This window comes from Enhydra lutris, unplaced genomic scaffold (genome assembly GCF_002288905.1).
Source record: "Enhydra lutris kenyoni isolate GAN:26980312 unplaced genomic scaffold, ASM228890v2 scaffoldscaffold15, whole genome shotgun sequence".
Classification (NCBI taxonomy): Eukaryota; Metazoa; Chordata; class Mammalia; order Carnivora; family Mustelidae; genus Enhydra; species Enhydra lutris.
Genome location: NW_019154099.1, coordinates 32,349,082 through 32,370,464, shown reverse-complemented (window position 1 = coordinate 32,370,464; position 21,383 = coordinate 32,349,082). Strand labels below are relative to the sequence as shown.

The 21,383-nt window shown below is 38.0% G+C and overlaps 1 protein-coding gene across 3 annotated transcripts; it reads left to right on the top strand.

Moving 5' to 3' along the window:
- Positions 1-320: 320 nt before the first annotated feature.
- LOC111146973 (F-box and leucine rich repeat protein 3) lies at positions 321-21,364 on the top strand. Of its 3 annotated transcripts, none has more exons than XM_022502774.1 (6): positions 566-620; positions 1,781-1,950; positions 5,007-5,211; positions 7,978-8,100; positions 11,436-11,607; positions 18,846-21,364. In XM_022502774.1, coding segments are annotated over exons 2-6 (1,146 nt in total). In that variant the 5' UTR covers positions 566-620; positions 1,781-1,948; the 3' UTR covers positions 19,490-21,364. The 3 variants fall into 3 exon arrangements, with proteins under 3 accessions (XP_022358483.1, XP_022358482.1, XP_022358481.1); XM_022502773.1 differs by having other exon boundaries at positions 5,007-5,355; XM_022502775.1 differs by lacking the exon at positions 1,781-1,950 and having other exon boundaries at positions 321-620; positions 5,007-5,355.
- Positions 21,365-21,383: the final 19 nt, after the last annotated feature.

The following is a 21,383-nucleotide window of genomic DNA, read 5'->3' as shown; positions in this document are numbered from 1 at the left end:
CAGATAGTTTTTTAGCCATCTAGCTAGCTCCAGCCCTCCCACACTGGCTTCAAAACGAAGAATCCCCTAAAAGCAGTAGCGTCTGGGGGAGGAAGACAACAGACTCTCCTGGAACCTGGAGGCGGAGGCCCCCAGCTGCACCGAGGGTGCGCGCTCCCGGCGGGCGCAGCCCACTGCCGCCTTCCTCCGCCCTCCGCGGGCGCGCCCCACAGGACACGCGCCCGCCCCCTCGGGCGGAGACGCGCCGGGGAAAGCGCGCGGCCGCGAGCCCCGGACGCCATTTTGGAGTCGCTGTCTGGGCCGAGGCGGTTGGGACCTACGCGGTGGCCGCCGCTCGCTGAAGGAGTCTTTCGCGGCGACAAGGGGTCCCGGAAGGAGGACGCGGGCAGCGCGGGGCTGAGAAAGGAGGCTTCTCCCGGCGCAGCCAGAGCCGCAAAGGTGGAGCCGGATTGGCGCTCGCCGCGGGACCAGAGTCTCGGATGCGGGCGGAGCGCAGCGGGCCGCGGCGGCGGGAGCGCAAAGCGGGGCTCCCAGGGGGCCTCATGTGAGAGCCGCGGGACCAGCCGCCGCCGTCCCCGGAGCCCGGGGTGGTGTGTGGGGGAAGCCGCCCCCGGCAGCAGGTAACGGCGGGAGGGGCAGGGCCAGAGCCCCCATGTGACTGCGGGGCTGGGGTACGTCCGCTGACCTTCGTGGGCGGCAGGGCGGGTAGGGGGCGGCGGGTCCCGGGCGCGTGCTCGCCGCCCCTCGGGAGCGTCGGGTGGGGCGCGGCGCCCAGACCTTGGAGCCTGCTTGGGGGCGTTTCTCCGCGATGCCTGCTTTAAAACATGTCAACAAGGCGTGGTGCGTGTGCGGGCTCGGGGCCGCTGTCGCCGGCTTCTATTACCCTTGGCAGGGATTGGTGACAGGCACCGTAGAGCTTGCGCTGTGCGGGGCTCTTCCCGGCGTGGGCTGTGCCGGTGCGTGTAGTGTGAAAAGAGAGGGGCGTTAAGATGTCAAAACAGACTGCCCTGGGTGGAGCGCGTGAGAAGTGTCAGGGAGAGCCAATCCTTGGAGGTGGCGCAGGAGGAGGGGACGCTGCGGCCCCATAGCCAAGTGGAAAACTTGGCCAACTTGTGATGAGCAGCTTCGCGCCAGCCTTAGGCGTGGGCAGCGTTTCAGGTGGAGTTGCAGACAGAGAACAGGAAGCAGCCTATTAAATGATTGACCTGCATCTCCGAGCTAAGAGGTTAGATTACCATTATTTTGTTGCTGATGATACCCAATCCAGTGCCCCAGATCTTTTAGTTTCTTTTTTTCGCCTTCTTTTGAAATATTTATAAAAATGCCGTCCGCTCCGAGTTTCCTGCAAATGACTGTACACACATTTTCACCACCGCACTCTTCCTACCATTTAGTTCCGAGAATTAATCTCTTCCCACTGTTTTTTTCTTGCATTCCAGCCGAAGAATGCAAATTAATTTTGATAATCGTCAAAGTAGAACAGAAACGGAAAGGGAATGTGATGCCAAAACAGGCTTTTTAGAGCGTAGTACAAATGGGTTTTTAAAATTACTACATGCACAGTTTACTAAAAGTGCTTAATACACATGGTGGACACAGCTGAGTGTTTTCCTCAGCTTTCCTTCTGATGAACCAGTTTACTGCTTTTTTCAGAGTGTATGGAAATATTAAGTATTAGTTCAGTAACTCCCTGTGCTCTGCTCAGCTGGTCTGTAGTTTTTCCTCATTAGTGTTTTTGTTTTTGTTTTATTTTTCCTTTGGTGCATCATGGTAATATCAGTCCCAACAAATGTTCTTGGGGCTTAAGGTGCATGAATTATTTGGGGCCTGGAGAAGTTACAGTTGGAAATGGAACTGCTGGAGCCCTAAAGAAGCCTGATTTTGGTGCTCTGCAAAGTGTCATTGACATTTATTGTCCAGCTTCTTCTTCTGCACTCCTCCTGTTCAAATGTAAGAGGTGTTTTCACTTTGACTAAAAGAAGGAGATAAATACTCTATTGATGTAAATTTTTTGCAGACTGGTGGATACTCTGAATTGTTTAGCTTTCTATACAGAAGAGCTTCATGTGTACATAGGTTTAATTAAATACTTTTAGAAGCAATATAAACTTTTGCATGAATAAACGAGATCATCTTGGAAAAGATTGACATTTAAAAATTTTATTAGGTGCCTACAGTGTTCTTTTATTTTCATGCATAAATGAAAATAATACAGAGAACCATTTTTATCAGCATTTGGCCTTGCATTTTTTTCTGTTGCTATATATACTATAGTTCTGACACATTACAGACTTTTGTTCAGGTATTCATAAACTAGTAAGTGCTTAAAATATACTTTGGCGATCATACAGTCTTATTTCTAGTCCAAGAGATACTATTCCTCATTGTTGCATATGTCTTTTTTATATGTCACCTTTTTTTCTCCACTTGGAAAGGTATTGAAACATACTTAAAATGGCTGTAGTGACAAAAGAAAGTAACTATTGTTAGCATCAGCAAAGTGTTAGCAAAGATAATTGTGTAAATAAGGCTGTCATTTTATTTTTGTTTGTATATCCCTATATTCTAAAGTAAAATGAATCATTCCATCTGTAAGTTGAATAATTATGGTTTTAGAAGATTTTCTCCAGAAGCAGGCAATCAACATTGTATAATAAGGAGTAGAAGTTATAAAGACAGCTTCATTCTTTTTTGAAACTCTGCATCTCAAAATTAAGAGTAGTTTTAGGCAGTCAGAAGAGAAATTATAAGCCAAATTATGAGTTTGCTGGGTAGCAGACTCTTTGTTCTTTGACCCAAATTTTCTCTGCTAAAATTAAAGTAAGCCTCCAGGATAAGGTAGAGCTGAAAAATGGGTCATAATGACAGTGTTACCTCAGCCTCTAGTGGGACATTATTGCTAGAAGAGGGTTTTTTTTTTTATATTAAAGATTATATTGTAGATTATACCTTTTCTCTAAAAAGTATAATAAATTTCTTTTCTCTAAAAGGTATAATCAACCTTTTCTCTAAACACATTAAAAAATATATTCTTACATTAACACGCAAGTTTTAATCTTTCATAAAACTACCCTCTTGCCATCACCTCTGTCATTCTGTTTTCTCCTTTCCCCTCCCCTTGCTGGTTGTTTACTTTAACTCACATATTTGGAAGTAAGATCAGTGAGGAATGTAGTTCATTTATTGCACATGGGCTAAGACCTGGGCAGTTTTTTGTGTTTTTTTTTAAGATTTTATTTATTTATTTGAGAGAGAGAGACAGCAAGAGAGAGCATGAGCAAGAAGAAGGTCAGAGAGAGAAGCAGACTCCCCGTGGAGCTGGGAGCCCGATGTGGGACTCGATCCCGGGACTCCAGGATCATGACCTGAGCCGAAGGCAGTCGTCCAACCAACTGAGCCACCCAGGCGTCCCTGGGCAGATTTTTAATGGCATGAAGGGGCCTTTGCCATTCTGTTTCCTTCCAGCTCCCAGTCCTCTTTCACAAGTTTTGCTGGCTGCTGGATAGAGAGAGTCTACAGAGACATATTTGGTTAAGAGTCCTGCATATGTACATCCTTCATCTCACACAGAAATCAGAAATTCTTACACACTCATATGCCAGAAGAAGGGAGTTGGAGCCACAAGCCATTCTTTGCAAAAGCTGTGACTCCAAACCACTACCTTGCCAGAACTATTCTCTAGAGATAAAAGTGTTGCAGGCCTAAACTAACAGGGGTACTAGTGATTGGTCTGCACTTACTCCTTTAGTTTGGATCATGCAGTACTTATTTTTTAATTTGGAGTACTTATTTTTTAGTTTAGTACTTATTTTTCTGAATAACAAATCAAAACAAGATCTCTTTAAAAAAAAAAAAAGACCTCTTTATCTGATTACACCTGTAATGCCACCACTATTATAATCCCATTACTATATTATTAATGTAATACAATACAGTATAATCCCGCTTATTATAGTTATATTAATATGGTAAATCTACTTCCAGCATGTGTTTCTCATACATAAGCATGTGTTCTTGCCCTTTCTCACACATACTTCATTTCTATGTCACACACTAATGTCTTTAATGCTGGATTGCTTTCCTGTACCTGAGTTCAGCATTCTCTATCTCTTTTCAAGCCCTAATGCTGTTTAATTCCTCACAAGAACCCTGTGTGTTATTATCCCCACTTTACAAACTGAAGTGCACAGGAAGGTCAATCAAGTAATTTGTTTGAGGCCATATAACCAGTGAGAGGTAGAGCTACAGTTTAAACCCAGGGAGCTTGATTCCAGAGCCCATTCTCTTAATCACGCTACTGTTTTGCAATAATGACTATATCAAAGAAACAAATGAAATGAAGGTAGTACATATACACAGAATAAATACATACCTGGTTCAGAAATACAACTTAGGGTAAATATTGCAATAGTAACTGATATATTGGAAGAAGAAACCACATTTTAGACCAAACAATGCATAGTAGGGGGGTGGATTTGCTTATTTTAAGCAAAGATTGGGTCTGGTAGTAACGCATATCATAGACTATTCATTGTGGAAAGATCTGTTGGCTACTTAATTCAGATCCTTTTTAGAGGTTCTTAGGACTCTTGTCTCCTTAAATTTAAGAACTCAAATATTGCAGGTATCCTTAGATGACTTTTAAGAAACCTTTGGGAAGTGTCACTGTAGATTCTTTTTTATATTCCTTTTAGTTGACTGTAGTTTTTGAAATACAGTTCTTGGTTTAGTTTCGAAATCATGATACTTCCCCTCCCCCAAGTAGTATAGTGTAAACACAGATGTTTAAAAACACCTGTATAGAATATTTAAATAACAGTTGGTCTCCACTGGCATTTTTCATTTTATTTTGTTTTGATATTCTCCTTGAATCACTGGTCCAGTTCTTTCTGCATGTTTGTGTTTCTATTTATGAACATATATATGCATCTTAGTGACAGTGAGTATTGGATTTACTTTTATTCAAAAGTTAAATGTGGAAAAAAATGATGTATTTTTCTAAATAGGATGAAACGAGGAGGAAGAGATAGTGACCGTAATTCATCAGAAGAAGGTACTGCAGAGAAATCTAAGAAACTGAGGACTACAAATGAGCATTCTCAGACTTGTGATTGGGGTAATCTCCTTCAGGACATTATTCTCCAGGTGTTTAAGTATTTGCCTCTTCTTGACCGGGCTCATGCTTCACAAGTTTGCCGCAACTGGAACCAGGTATTTCACATGCCTGACTTGTGGAGATGTTTTGAATTTGAACTAAATCAGCCAGCTACATCTTACTTGAAAGCTACACATCCAGATCTGATCAAACAGATTATTAAAAGACATTCAGACCATCTGCAGTATGTCAGCTTCAAGGTAATACTTTAAATCTTTCTTTTAAAAAAAGAAAAAAAGCATATTTTGTTGGCTTTTTTGTCCTAAACCAATATGTCTTCCCCTGTCTTTAGAATATTGCCTTTTTAGAGAAAGTTCTTAAAAGATTGAGAATTATAGCATACGTTGGAAGCTGAGAAGTAATTATATTTGAGCTAAATTACTCCACTGAGTCATAATTACTGTTGATTTTTTTAAAAGAACAGAAGTAACTACTAAAGAAGTATAAATAATTTACCAAAGCTGACAGTCACATTGTATTATTGTTAATTTGAGGAAAAAGAAATGTACAATAAATTAAAAAATGTGGAGATTATGATTGACCAAAACTTAATTGCTATTACTATATAATAGGGACTGAATTCTGGTTATTGATGGCTTTATGATATGGGATGTTCAAATAGAAAAGAGATACAGAAATATTATGTAAAAGGTTCAGAAGAATATGTTTTAGAGAGAAATAGGCAAAGATGTGTGGAAGAATGCCAAAGAGAACTGTTTCTTTTTCATTGCCAGAAGGAACATATTGGAATTCATGCAGTGACGAGAGAAATGAAGTTGGGTGGCTTTTTGAGATGTCTAGAATAGTTTAAGGAATCACAGTGGTTTATAGAAGTACAGAGGCTTATAATGTTTTGTTCTGAGGATAAATAATGGAATGTAGACATGTTTACTAAACCTTTAACATACCTGACAGTTGTTGAAAAGTAACACATGGCATACCTGATTACCCATAGGTAGCAGTTGTTAAATAGGTCAGATTTAAACCTAGATAAAGCAGTGGTTCTCAACCCAGAGTTCTTTGCCAAAACTAGTCTTGACTGCTCTCAAAGGTGTCATTCCTTCTTAGATCAAGATTACCTGCTTATTCTTCCGTATGTATCTGAAGAGGAGGAGAGAGGTGGTGATAGGAATGGTTGGGTGCGTTTGGCTGTCTTCCCAGAAAAATGCGCAAAGGCTCTTAGTCTGCTGGGGGTATGATTGCTAGCTTTAGCAAGTAAAAATAAGAAGATGCCTATTAATTGAGTTTTGATTCTAGATAGTCAACAAATAATATTTAGTGTAAATATATTCCATTCATTATTTGGGACATAATACTTACTTAAATGGATGTCCTGTATGTTACCTGGCAATCCTAACTGAGGGTAAGGGTGAGGGAATAGTGAGAGAATCAGACAAATCCCGGAATTCCTCAAGTGTTGTCCCTCCCCTCATCTCCCCATGAAGAAACTTCAAGAGCCTTCCTTTGGTTTCAGTCATCTTTGAGTTGTCTGAGAGTATTCTATCATAAATTTGAGAAAAGATGAGCACAATACATTAATCTCATAGATCGAAAAACCACTTCCATCCAGGGGTTGGCTGGGTCAATGTTACTCCTTTACAGCCATTTGACACAATTCAGCTGTATCCAACTTGCATAACCCTTACCAAACCATCTTTCCTGTAAGTTTAAACATTTTTATTAGGGATTATTTATTTTCCTGAGAAAATAATTTCTGATTTACCAAAAGAGCCATACCGTAAGAGTCTCCTGAGCTCTCCTGATTATATTTGTGTTCAGTTTATCACTAACTAGGCCAGACAGGCGTGTAGTAATTATGAGTATAAAACAGTGGTTCTCAAACTTTGTGTGTATCATAAACACCTGGAGTGCTGGTTGAGACAAAGATTGCTGGGTGTCACCCCCAGAGTTTCTGATTGAGATGATCTGGAACAGACCTGAGAATATGCGTTTCTAACTGGTTCCCAGGTGATGATGATGCTGCCGGTCTAGGGAGCACACATTAGGAACCACTTCTATAGAAATACTTAGTCAAAGAAAAGTATTATAAACAGCTCTGAAACAGTTTGTCAGTTTTACAACCAGCTCTTCAGAACATTTTTGGGTTAAGGTAAGGTACATCATTCTAGAAATGAAAGTAATATTACTTTTAACTGTTTCCTTTAAGGTGTTTTTTAGCCCATGGAACAACTAGAGCTCCTTCTCATATCCTACAGGAGTTTTTGTCCATATTACTCTTCCCTAGGAAAGTAGGGAGCAGTATGGGAGCAGCTGCTTCTGTGTGAGAGCAGCTGCTTCTGTGTGGGAGCAGCTGCTTCTCATTTGGTTCAGATTTTCATGCTTGACTGGTCAGATGTCCTCATTTTACTTCACATTCATCTTTCCATTAATATATTAGTGATGAATCCCAGGTTGTGATTAATTTGAACCTTTTGAGTAAATATTCACTTTCTGGTGCCTTGAAACCTGTGTACCATAGACACTGTATTTGCATGTAGAATTAGATCCACTACCAAATAATTATTTTTCAAAGGCTATAAATTCATGTGTTCCATTAGATTATATATTATATAGTCAGTTTGGAGTAAATCAGCTAAAAAATCAAGTCCTTTATTGTATCATAACAAAATTTAAGTCTTGACAGTTGCACTTAAAATTTTTCAAGGAGACTCAGAAAAAGCTGACATTGTACATGAGGGTATATGATTGAAAGAATAAATATTCTTTGTAATGTAATCAATTAATAACTTGCTTTTGTAAAATTAAGATTATGCAGAGAAATGTAAATATAAGCATGGCTGAATGATCTGTTCTTTTTTAAGGTGGACAGCAGCAAAGAATCTGCTGAAGCAGCTTGTGATATATTATCACAACTGGTAAACTGCTCTTTAAAAACACTTGGACTTTTTTCAACGGCTCGACCAAGCTTTATGGATTTACCAAAGGTATTTGCTGGTTTTGTTACTGGTAGTTACTGAGAAATCTAATGAAGCCCTGCCCATTTCTTGTAGGGACAATGGGAGTGTAAGAAAAATAGTACACTCATTGGAAAACTGGTTACTGTTTAGATTGTTAGGCAGTAGGATTTTTTAAAAAGCTTTTCCTTTTTCTGATCACCTTGTGCTTCTTGGTGGGAAAAGTTAGAGTGAATAAATTTGCAGAGGGTGGGATGTGTGGGTGGCTCAGTGGGTTGAGCCTCTGCCTTTGGCTCAGGTCATGATCTCAGGATCCTGGGCTCAAGCCCCCCCATACGGTTCTCTGCTCATCAGGGAGCCTGCTTCCCCCCCCTCACCCCTGCCTGCCTCTCTGCCTACTTGTGATCTCTGTCAAATAAATAACTAAAATCTTTAAAAAAAAAATTTGCAGAGGGTTCAACAAGACATCCTAAGAGAGACTAAGTAAAACTGAGAAACAAGCATATTAGAAAAAAGACATACAGCAGCTCCTTTTTGGACTTTCAGAGCAGATTGGTGAAATTTTAATCAAAGAAAAGTAGACAGTGCCAGTAGTGAGAACAGGTATAGCTTACTTATAAAATCTTCTGGTAAATGTGTAAAGATTTATTCTTGAGCAAAAATTAGTGCAGCTTGGATTAATGCATAGATTTTATTTAAAGAAAAGTTTTTTTTTTTTTTGGTAAAGAGTGAACTATTTATATTTATATATATGTTCCAACATAATCCTACATGTAATTAGATGGTGTCTCTAATAACTAGTCTCTTAAAATAGAAAAATAAATATACATTTTTAAAGATTTATTTAGTTTATTTTTATTTATATATTTTAAAGATTTTATTTGACAGAAAGAGAGCATAATCAGGGGAAGCAGAAGGCAGGGAGGGGGAGAAGCAGGCTCCCTGCTGAGCAGGGAGCCTGATGGTGGGGCTCGATCCCAGGACTCTGGGATCATGACCTGAGCCAAAGGCAGACGCTTAACTGACTGAGCTATGTAGGTACCCCTATTTATTTAGTTTAGAGAGAAAGCACATTCTAGTGGGAAGGAGGGGCAAAGGGAGGTGGAGAGGGAGAGAATCCCAAGCAGACTCCTCCCCCAGCATGGAACCCAATGTGAAGCCCGATCCATGACCTCGAGAGCTGAAATCAAGAATCAGATGCCCAACTGACTGAGCCACTTAGGTGCCCCAAGTGTGCGTTTTTAGAAAGGCAATTGATAAAGATCCCCTGAGTATGTTAGTTAATGTTGGGTAGATTAGCATCTAACAATAATTTGAAAGTTTTTTTTATCAGAGTACACTGCAAACTAAAATACAGATATCCATTTAACACACCTAACAGTTTAATTTACAAGGATGATTCAGGAAGAAATAGTATTCAGTTGAGTGTGTGTTATAACCCAGGTGCTAATAGAATGGAATATCAGTAACAAATGTATCACCAATTGATTACAAAGTCTTATTTGATGTTATTTTTTGAGAGAGCAAGCAGGAGCAGCTGGGGTCAGGGACAGAGTGAGAGGGAGAGAGAGAATCCTAAGAAGGTTCCACGCCTCATGTGGAGCCCAATATGGGGCTTGATCTCATGACCCTAAGATTATGACCCGAGCCCTTATGCACCCCTACCTGACTTTTTGAAATGGTTCTTTACATACATTTGAGAGAAAATGTTTTCCTCATTTAAGATAAGGGGATGGGTAAGATACTCTGTTCAACATTTTAAGAATGTAAGTATGTGAGTCAGAGCACTGTGGTTCTCAAACTTAATGTGCATGAAAATCACCTGAGAAGCTTTGAGATTTTAGATTACTTTCCCTATCCTGAATTTCCCCCCTCCTTTGAGCAGTACAGGAGATTCTGATTATCAGAGTACTGACTTATATATAGGAAATTATATGTTCTGAATTGATTTTCTATGTACCTAATTAAAAAACAAATATATAGTATAAAACATACCATATTAAAAGGTATGCTGGACAAATTTAATTTCCTTTTTTCTTGTTACTCAGGATTATCATACATGTCCAGTACTAGTACTGTACATTAGTAGTTTTTCTTTGGGTACTGTGATGCATCTGGTAGGATGGCTTCCTTCCTTAATTAAATGGGTCTAAGATGCTTATTATTAAGTTCTCCCTGCCTCCACCTTGATCCCCATTTTGGCTCTTGTCGAAGATTGAGGGTGTTTCTATATCTTGGAAATCCTGGGAGAACAGAAGAGAACATAAAAGAAGTTGTATTTGACCAGAGATAAATCTGAGGGAAATGGGGAAAGGGCAGTGATACAGTTATGAGTATACTAATGACATGTGACTGTACAAGGTATAATTGAGTTTGATGTCAAAATATTAGGAGAAGATAGGTCAAAATTTAATTAGTTAACTAGTTATTTAATTGTAGGTGAAAAGAAAGTTAGGGAATGTGACCATGAAAATGGTGTTTCATTGTGTTAGCCTGCCCTCATTCCTTTTAACTGCTGTAGTGAATTTATAAAGCTAAGTGGAGGGTGAGATTGGTTATGTAGAAGATGATGTTGGAGCATATGTCTACCTCTCTTTCCTACTCCTGGATTCCTCGTTCATTGGTTTAGCTGATTCTAAGTTACATACTCTGACCATGCTTTAATTCCTGCTATTCTGCAGTGGTTCCTTTAGGTCAGATTCCAACATAATTACATGTATATAATAAATGCAGTAATAATAACTGGTACATTTGTGGGGAAATATATTGGAATAAAATAGCTTGAAAATATTATAGATAATTTAACATATTTAAAGGAGTTTTAAACTTGGAATTTTGTTTAGGTATGATTTTCCTTATTGTAGAATCAAATTTTCTATGTGCTTTTATATTCCAAGTGAGTCTTTCATAGCTTCTGTGTTGATTTTTATTATAATTTTAATGATTATGCTAATAATTATGAATGTTTTAATGGTCATTATCAGACCAAAAAAATGCAGTTCAGTGTTATAAAACAATGGAGTAGGGTTTCCAGATAAGGTGATACGAAGTATCTGAGAGGTATTCTCATCCTGGATTCCGTAATTTGTCTTTTTACTCACCAGTGACTGTTGTGATTTAGAGACACTCATCCTGAGGCTTAAAATCTCTTTCTTCTACAACTAAAAAGCTTTTCCTCAAAGATAACAAATAGTCACCTCTCTTTTTTGCCATATCTCCCAACAACAGAGTGGAGGGATGCTACCCCTAAAATAGTTATGGAATATATCATTGGGGTTCAGATGGATCCTTATGTGAATTATATGAACACCCCTCTATTCTCTTATATGAAAATTGCAACTGTTCTAATTTTTTTTGCTTTTCAGTCTCACTTTATTTCTGCACTGACGGTAGTGTTTGTAAACTCCAAATCCTTGTCCTCGCTTAAAATAGATGATACCCCAGTAGATGATCCATCCCTCAAAGTACTAGTGGCCAACAACAGCGATACACTCAAGCTTCTGAAAATGAGCAGCTGTCCTCATGTCTCTCCAGCAGGTGTGTTGTTTTTTGCCAGATAACATGTTAGTAAAATGTATTGATGCATTTATCAAATAAAAACTGTGATCGTTAACCTCACAGATCGGTCAATATTATTTCATCTTTTTTGTATAAACATTTAATATTAATGTCATAATGCAATAACATAAAGTCTGTGGCATTCCTAACCTAGACACTTAACTTTCAACTTATTTTCTACTCTTATTTGGCAACTTGTGTCCAACCTGTTCAAGAAAATGGACATATTAAAAAAAAAAAAAAAAAAAAGACAGTATTAGATCTGCCTGAGGTTGCCCATTCAGGTAAGATAGAATTTACTCTAATTGTAGTTGAGCCAGCAGGGTGTAGGTTTTGAATCAGAGCAATTTCGAAATTGCTTTTCTTCTCACTGTGTAGAAGGAGGAGAACTATGCTAAAGTCGCCACCTTAGATTTTGCAAGATAACCCTTTTCTTAAGTTGAGTTTTGGAGCTGAGAGCCCATTGAATGGGGAATAGCATTATGAAAGCTCTTTCCAACTTTTATAGAATTTTCTAAGCATTACTACATTATTCAGTTTGAGATCTTTTAAATTCCAAATGGTTCGTATGGTAAAGTAAGTATAAACTTGCATTTGGTATTACTACTCCCTGAGGCTTCCATTCTGACCCATCCTCCCACTGTTGACATCCCTCCCAGTCTTTTGGCTGTGTTATTTGGGAAACCTGTTTTTAAGACTGCTAAATCCTTGATGTCATTACAGGATACTTCCCACCTTCTTGCCATGACTTAAGCCTGGCTTTCCCCCAAGAAAATGATTTCCTTTTGGATGGAGACTACTTACTTGTTGTCCATGTGTCCTACATGGAGGGTCTTGGTGATTGGAATGGCTAGGTGTATTGCAGTATTTCCCTAGTTGATTCTGCCACTTCTAGATTACTACTGAAAGTAATAATCTAATAAAAGAGAATTTAAGAAGAATGGACCTTTGGCACTTACTTCTAATGTGACCTTGGTCACATTTTCTATCTATTGTGTAGGTTTGCTATGATAGCATGGTCCACATTTCATAGCTTCATAGTGTACAAGGTCCTTTGTATCCTTACCTCCTCCTGTCTCTTTAATCTTGTTTGCTATTCATTTACCTTCCGCTTTTACTTGAGTCCTACATAACTATGGTTCTTAGTCCCTGTGCGTGCGTTAATACACTGTACTTTGTGGAATTCAATTTTTCTCCCACTTCTTCCTCTAGCTAACTCCAGGCCTGCCTTCAGAATTCTGGTTTTGTTCTTATTTCCTCCTCTCTGGAGGAAATGTGTTGTTTTCATAGTGTTGTTTCCATAGTACTCTAAACATAACTTAAAATACTTCCCATACTATACTATACTAAGAGAGCTGTTAGGTCTCTAGTTTCTCTGTGAGACTGTGAGTTCATTATTCTCCTTATCCTGGCCCATCTCCTGTTCATTTACTTTTATTAAATATATACACATCAATTCTGATAGTATGTATAAACTTGTGTGGTCTTACCTAATGGCTTTGGGCAAGTTGTTCCGAAAGGGAAATGAAAAAGAGTACTTGTAATGCTTTTTAATTTAAGAGTATAACCATAGAGAATTTCAATTTAAAACTTAACATATTTGCATATTTTCTTTTTATCCATATTTTGCATATTGGGACTATTCTTTCTCTAAGTTGAAATTAAGTGCTATTTTCTATTCTTTTTTCACTGAATATTTTATCAGACTTTTTTCCCATTTCATATAGTCCTTATAATTGTCTACTTGCTTGATTTCTAGGCACCGTTTGATACTAGTGACTGGACTGATACTGTATTCTTGATTTTCCTCCTTCTCTGATTTTTCCTACCATTTCTTTTGCTGATTTTTCTTTTCATTCCTTAAATTTTGGTGTTTCACTGTGTTCTGTGCTGGGTCTTTTTTTGTTTTACTCTGCACTCTGGGCTGTGCATGGTCATCTATGGCTTCAGTTTCATTCTGTATGTTAACACTTCCCAGTTACAGTTACTCTGGAACTCCAGAGCAATGTGTGGAGCTGCCAGTGGCCCAGTTGCTCTGGAGTGTCTCACTGGTACTTCAGACTAATAATGAATTTTCTTTTCCCTCTATCCAAATCTCTCACTTTGTCCTGTGTGCTAGCTCAGTAAATGGTACCATCCATCCTAGTTGTCAGAGACCTGACCGACATCCTTGATTCTTTCCTGCCCTTTCTTTTTTTTTTTTTTTTTAAAGATTTTATTTATTTGACAGATCGAGATCACAAGTAGGCAGAGAGGCAGGCAGAGAGAGGGGAATGGGAAGCAGGCTCCCCGCCGAGCAGAGAGCCCGATGCAGGGCTCAATCCCAGGACCCTGGGATCATGACCTGAGCTGAAAGCAGAGGCTTTAACCTACTGAGCCACCCAGGTGCCCTTTTCTTGCCCTTTCTATATCCCTTCAGTCACCAAGGTCTGGTGACTCCCATCACTAAAGTATGCCTTGAATCTCTAGGCTAGGGACTGAAGATTTGTGTCGATCCCTTCTCTAGCCCCTCATTCATGTTGCTGAAGCCCTAAGCTGCGTGTGGTGGTATTTGGCATTGGGTTGGGAGAGTAGTTAGGTCATGAGGGTAGAGCTCTCATAAATGGGATTAGTGCCCTTGCAAGAAGAGACAGGAGAGGGGCACCTGGGTGGCTCAGTGGGTTAAGCCACTGCCTTTGGTTCAGGTCATGATCTCAGGGTCCTGGAATCGAGCCCCACATTGGGCTCTCTGCTCAGCGGGGAGCCTGCTTCCCCCTACCCCTGACTGCCTCTCTGCCTACTTGTGATCTCTGTCAAATAAATAAATAAAATCTTTAAAAAAAAAAAAAAAAAAAAAAAGAGGAGAGAGAGGATCCGTTTTTCACCATGTGAAGACTCAGCAAGAAGGTGGCTATCCACAGGTCAGCAAGAATTGTGGTCCTTGCCAGAACCTAACCATGCTATTTAACATCCTGATGTTGGACTTCCAGGCTCCAGAACTATGAGGAATAAATGCTTATTACATAAGCCACCCTGTGTGTGGTATTCTGTTAAGCAACCTGAACTAAGACACTCTACCTTTCTTCATCTCCACTCTTACTACTCTAGTACAGGCCCCCATCTTTGTGTCTTTGTATGCAGTGCCCTCTTTTTGTTTTTTTCTTTTGAGATTTACTTATTTTAGAGCAAGAAAGTGACAATGTGAGCATGAGTGGGTGGGGAGGAGGAGTAGAGGGAGAAAGATAAGCACACTCTGTGCTCATTGAGGAACCCAATGTGGGGCTCGATCACATGACCCTGAGATTGTGACCTGAGCTGAAGTCAAGAGTCCATCTGATGCTTAACCGACTGAGCCACCCACGTGCCCTGGTGCAGTACCCTCTTAACACTGATATCCTAATTTGCAGCCTGTTCTTCTTTAATGTGATTTCCATGTTACAGATAGAATAATCTTTCTAAAATACAAATCTGATCTTTTTCTCCAGTTTTCTTCACTACTTGTCACTATGCTTTATGTACCATCCCAACTCCTTATCGAAGCTGAAAAGGTTCCCATATGATCTAGCCCTTGCCTGTCTATTGGGTTTCATCCATAAAATGTTACCGTACTTGCATCACTGTATGTTGAGCTCTTAGAAGGTTTGTGTTTTCTTCCATGTCTGTGTGTTCACACAGGAAATATTATTCACTTTCCTTCTCCCTCACTTTTTGCCCTCACTTGATCCTTCTAATTCTTTATGTCTCATTGTGTTAGTTCTAGGAAATTTCCTGGATTCCCCTGTTACCACTCCCAGAACATTCTCTTTTTTTTTTTTAAAGGATTTTTTTTTTTTAAGATTTTATTTATTTATTTGACACAGAGAGATCATAAGTAAGCAGAGAGGCAGGCAGAGAGAGCAGGGAAAGCAGGCTCCCTGTTGAGCAGAGAGCCGGATGGCGGGGCTCGATCCCAGGATCCTGAGATCATGACCTGAGCTGAAGGTAGAGGCTCAAGCCACTGAGCCACCCAGGTGCCCCCAGAACATTCTTGTTTCATTATCTGCTGCCTTCTCTCAGGATAAAGATGTTTTGTTCATGTTGTATTTTTATTGTCCTAAGTCCAGTGCTTGACATGTAGACACTAATTAAATATCAGCCAAACTAATCAACATTTAGTTACTCAGTATTCTGTGTTGTTGATAAGCCAATGTTAGTCTTATAATTCTTTTAAGGTTGGATACTTGTTTCTACATTTTTGCTGTGGTTTAAAAAATGAACTATTTTGGCACCTAGCAGCTTGCTTCTACTAATTTCTTCCATAGGACAGAGGATTAAGTGGAAGAACTAGGTCAGAGGGTCTGAATCTTTTTTATGCTTTTTACCGTTTTTTCTTCTAATTGAGTTTTGTGAATTTATATAATACCACCAATAATGAATTTCTGTATAAGTTATAGCATGTATCAGTGTTTCATTTCTTTTTATTGCCAAGTGATACTCCTTTGTATGGATATATACCACGTTTATCTGTTGTTCATTTGATGGATATTTGGGTTTCCGCCTTTTGACTGTTACAAACAATGCTGCTGTGAAAACTCATGTAAGATTTTGTGTGGACATAAGGCTTAATTTCTTTTGGGTATATACCTATGAGTGGAATTGCTGAGTCATATAGTAATTGTTTGAGTTTTCTATTGCTGTGTTAACTAACAACTGCAAATTTAGTAGATTAAACCAACACTGATTTAGTAGAATCACAGTTCTATAGTTCAGAACTATAGGCCTTGCTCAGTTAGCTTGTCTGCTTAGCCAGAGAAGTTCTCAGTCTGACTCCTTTTCTGCAACTGGCCAGAGCAAACTCAGCTTTTGAAGGGCTCATGTGATTAGAGTCGAACCACCTAGACAATCTTACTGAAGCCAGCTCTACAGTATAACATAACATAACATAATCATAGAGGTGGTATCTTACCACATTTACAGGTTCCAGGTGGTTACATTGTGGAATCTTGGGGATCACTTTTAGAATTATGCCTGCCACAGCTGCTTTAATAGTTATCAGATGGTGTCTCAGTTTCTTTTATTTATATCTTTGGTTACCATTCCCCATTTGTTTTCTTTTTATATTGTTTGTATTTGTTTTCTTTTTATATTATTTGTATTTGTTTTCTTTTTATATTAGGCTTTATGAGATTGTAAAGAACAGATATCGGGTTATCTTGGGTAATGATTTATTTCAAAGTATATACACACCTTATGGAGAGTGGAAACTTTGCCATGGCTGAATGCTGTGGCTGAAAGCACAGATGTCATTATGTTACGTTTTATGTTATGTGTTGTGTTATGTTATGTTATGTTATGTAAGCCTGGGTAGCTCAGTTGGTTAAGCATCTATCTGCCTTTGGCTCAGGTTATGATCCTAGCTAGAGTCCCAGGATGGAGTCCCAAACTAGGCTCCTTGCTCAGTGGGGAGCCTGCTTCTCCCTCTGCCTCCTGCTCCCTCTGCCTATGTTCTAAAATAAATGAAATCTTTTTTAAAAATTTAAGATTTTATTTATTTTAGAGAGAGTATAGTGGGGGAGGAGCAGAGGGAGAGGGACAGACAGACTCTGCACTGAGCATGGAGTCTGATGGAGGACTTGATCCCACAACCCTGAGATCATGACCTGAGCTGAAACCAAAAAGCAGACACTTAACTGACTGAGCCACCAAGGTGCTCCAGCACAGACATCTTTTATCCCCTCTTTTGTGACTCTTACCCTGGTGATTCAGTTTATCTCTTCACTGATTGTATTGCCTATGTTCTCCTTCCGTTGCTATAAACTTTATCTTATTGGTCCCTCTCTGTCTTGTCACTTCTCAAGCAGTAGTTAAGCACATGAACTTAAGAGTCACTTAGTCTGTGTTTGAATTCCAGCTTTGCTGTCTTTAGCTGCATCAGATTCAAAATAGAAATAATACTTATTTTTCTAGATTTTTTTGAGTATTCATGGGATAACATATCAAGTATCTGACGTACCATAATTACACAATAAATAGTAGATAATATGATGTGTGTTTTGTTTCTATCCTTGTTTCTAAATACAAGAAATAAATGGTTTGAATGGATCATTTATCAAGTAGTACAGGCTCTCTGTTTGGGGTAGAATTTTTATACTAGGCCATTTCAGAGATCAGGTACTCACCTTTGGTAAGATCTGCAGATAGGGGTTTGGGGCAGTTCTGAAGCACAGTGCCCTGAGTTTAGGGAAACATTTATAGAACTGCTTTCTGGATGTGTTAGAATATGTTAGTTATATTTAATATTTCCATTCTTGTGAATTAGTTACCTTGGACTCCTTTATCTAGTGGTATCTTGCACTATTAGCAGTTAAAACTCTTTGTTGCTCACCTATTAGAAATATTTTTTAAAAATTTGTCTAATTTTTTTTTAAGTTACATTGATTCTTTTATATTGCTTTGCCTTTTTTTTTTTCCTTTTTAATTATGATTAAGTTTTCAGTTTTAAAAAATGTCCTTTGGCCTCTATAGCAATGATCACTTAACTTTTCTTGGCTTAACTTACAAGTTGGGTGTTAATAATAAGTTTTTTAAAGAATATGGCATTGTTCATGCATAACTGGGGTAAACTTTACTAGTAAGTTATGGAATATTAACATATAGCTAACACTTGAGCAACATGGGTTTGAACTTTGTGGGTCCACACGTGGTTTGTTGTGTTTTTTTTTTTTCAATAAATACAGACATATACTATAAATATATTTCCTGTTATGATTTTCTTAGTATTTTCTTTTTCCTAACTTTATTGTAAGAGTGTAGCACAAAATATATTTAACATACAAAATATGTATTAATTGACTATTATTACTAAGGCATCTGGTCAACAGTAGACTATTAGTAAGTAAGTGTTGGAGGAGTCAAAAGTTATGCACAGATTTTTAACTGTACCAGGGTCAGTGTCCCTAACCTCAGTGGTGGTCAAGGGTCAACTGTATTTATTAATAATTTATATTATGTAAGTTATTAAGTGAGCTTCACGTTCTTTTTAAGGTATCAGATTTACTGTCTCACTGTTAATAGACGGAATAAGTAATAGGTTTTTAAATGTTTGACTTTCTGCTCGTCCAACCATATAACTAAATTGTAGTTTTGTGATCGGAAAATATGTAAGCCTTTATTGTGAGACATGTACTTGATTAACTTTTTTGAACAGATAATGAACTTGTACAAAAATTTGTAAATAATTAGGTGTTTTTTCTTTCAAGGTATCCTTTGTGTGGCTGATCAGTGTCATGGCTTACGTGAACTGGCCCTGAATTACCACTTGTTAAGTGATGAATTGCTGCTTGCTTTATCTTCTGAAAAACATGTCCGATTAGAACATTTGCGCATTGATGTAGTCAGTGAGAATCCTGGACAGACACACTTCCATACTATTCAGAAAAGCAGCTGGGATGCTTTCATCAGACATTCACCAAAAGTGAACTTAGTGATGTATTTTTTTTTATATGAAGAGGAATTTGATCCATTCTTTCGGTATGAAATACCTGCCACCCATCTTTACTTTGGGAGATCAGTAAGCAAAGATGTGCTTGGCCGTGTGGGAATGACATGCCCTAGACTAGTTGAACTAGTAGTATGTGCTAATGGATTACGGCCACTTGATGAAGAGTTAATTCGCATTGCAGAACGTTGTAAAAATTTGTCAGCTATTGGACTAGGGGAATGTGAAGTCTCATGTAGTGCCTTTGTTGAGTTTGTGAAGATGTGTGGTGGCCGCCTGTCTCAGTTATCCATTATGGAAGAAGTATTAATTCCTGACCAAAAATACAGTTTGGAGCAGATCCATTGGGAGGTGTCCAAGCATCTTGGAAGGGTGTGGTTTCCAGACATGATGCCCACTTGGTAGACTGAATGATGTAGGACATGAGGAATAGCACCTTAATGTTAAGCATATTGTATTATAATAAGAGTTTATATCCTGTAGTTCTGATGTAATTCTATTTTGTGGCATGGAAATTTGATACCTGCATTGAATATGTAAGGATTGTTTATTGGAAGACCCATGGAGCAGTTTTGGTCAGAAAACTTCATCTCTTTCTTTAGCCTAATAGCAATTGAAGCTCAGAAAAAGTTTTTTAAATGTGGTTCAGATCTGAAAGTAATAACCAGTTATTGAAGATTAATAGTCCAAAAGAAACAAAACCTGTATCTTACAGTATCTGAGAAGTGAGTACTAATAGGTTTTCCAAAGTTATGTTCTCTATGCATTTTTTAAAAATGTAAACTTGACATTTTAGGGTCTTCAGTTATACATACACCTGTTATAAGGTGTTTAATATAGCTCAGGACAGAGCATTTTGTGAGAAAAATGTAGGATATGTTGTATTGAATGAAAGAGATTGGTTGAATGTTCTGAAATATGTTACAGAGCTGTGTAAAGAGGTATGTATAGGTAATTGGATCTCCTAGACAACTGGAAGTGTCATAGTGGTTATAGAAGGATAATAAACAGAGCCAAGATCAAATTAAAAGAAAAAAAAAAAAACAGGAAGGGAGGCAGTATTTAACTTTGTATAGACTTTCAGGTTTGCTCTGTAATCTGCTAAACCATATAAATTCTCTTCTGTTACTATGTTACTATGTATGTGACACTTTGAGGCATCCTATGTAAAGTAAGGAATGCTTTACCAGTTCTCCTTGGTTTTGTTTATCTTTGTTTAAGCTAGTTTTGAAATATACAGTAATTGAAATGAAAAGCTTATCTATATAATAAGGCCAAATTGAAGTAATTAAAGGTAGAACTTTAAAATGTTTATAAATTATTTCCATGAAAGAATATTATTCTCCAGTGAATTTTAGTGATGGCTCATTTTTCCATTTTGGAATTAAATAGTTACATAAGTAGGGCTTTCAAAAACCATAAAAGGAGCACCTGTGTACAGGTTAGCATAAACAAGTAAACTTAAAAGAGGATATATTTAAGTTCATAATCACATTTTTGAGTAAATATTGCTCAGTGGACTGGAAAATTTTAATAGAAAAATGTCTTAAATTTTGTGATTGTTAATTTGTTTAAAACGCTGTTTTATATTATTTAAGTTAGGTAGCATTTTTATTACTTTCATATGAATAAAAGGTAATCCACACATTGCTGTAAAAATATTAAGTTTGGGGCTACATGTAGTTTTTTTAGGTATTATATAAGCTTTGATTCTGAGCACTAGTGCTAGTAGATAACCACCTTCTAAAGAAATTAGAAGTGATTTACCCCAATGGACTACTACAATAATGCTTGAAATATTTAGAAAGCATCTTGGTAATTATGGAAACTAACAGTCTTACAGATCTAATCTATTTTTTAAATAGATTACCTTCCTAAGAATAAAGTAAAAGGTGATTTTTCAAAGTCTCGGTATTCTGGCCACATATAAATGAGAAGAAAAAAGGCTGATCCAGACTTGGAAATGAAAAGCAATTATTGTAATATTTCCCCCTCTTACTAAATAGTAAATAGCTTTGTACAAGAAATACCTGTGTTAGTGGATGAAGCTTTTTTCCTTGAACAACTTTGGACAATGGATTTGACAGTACATAGTGAGTTCTACTAACCAAAGCTTTATTTGGAAATGTACTTTTTTGTACAAATTGAAATATATAATGCTTGAAATACTTAAGTCACTTTATAAGCAAAATGCGTAGCACTTACTTTGTTTATACTGTAAAGTATATGTTAAATGCTTTTATCAATTTGAGAATAAAGATAGCTACTAACACTGTTGTATTATTATAATTTTTAAAAA

Coding starts and splice junctions, on each gene's coding strand:
- LOC111146973 (XM_022502773.1), top strand. Junction 5,356..7,977: donor TGCAGTATGTCAGCTTCAAG/GTAATACTTTAA, acceptor TTCTTTTTTAAG/GTGGACAGCAGCAAAGAATC. Junction 11,608..18,845: donor TCCTCATGTCTCTCCAGCAG/GTGTGTTGTTTT, acceptor TTTTCTTTCAAG/GTATCCTTTGTGTGGCTGAT.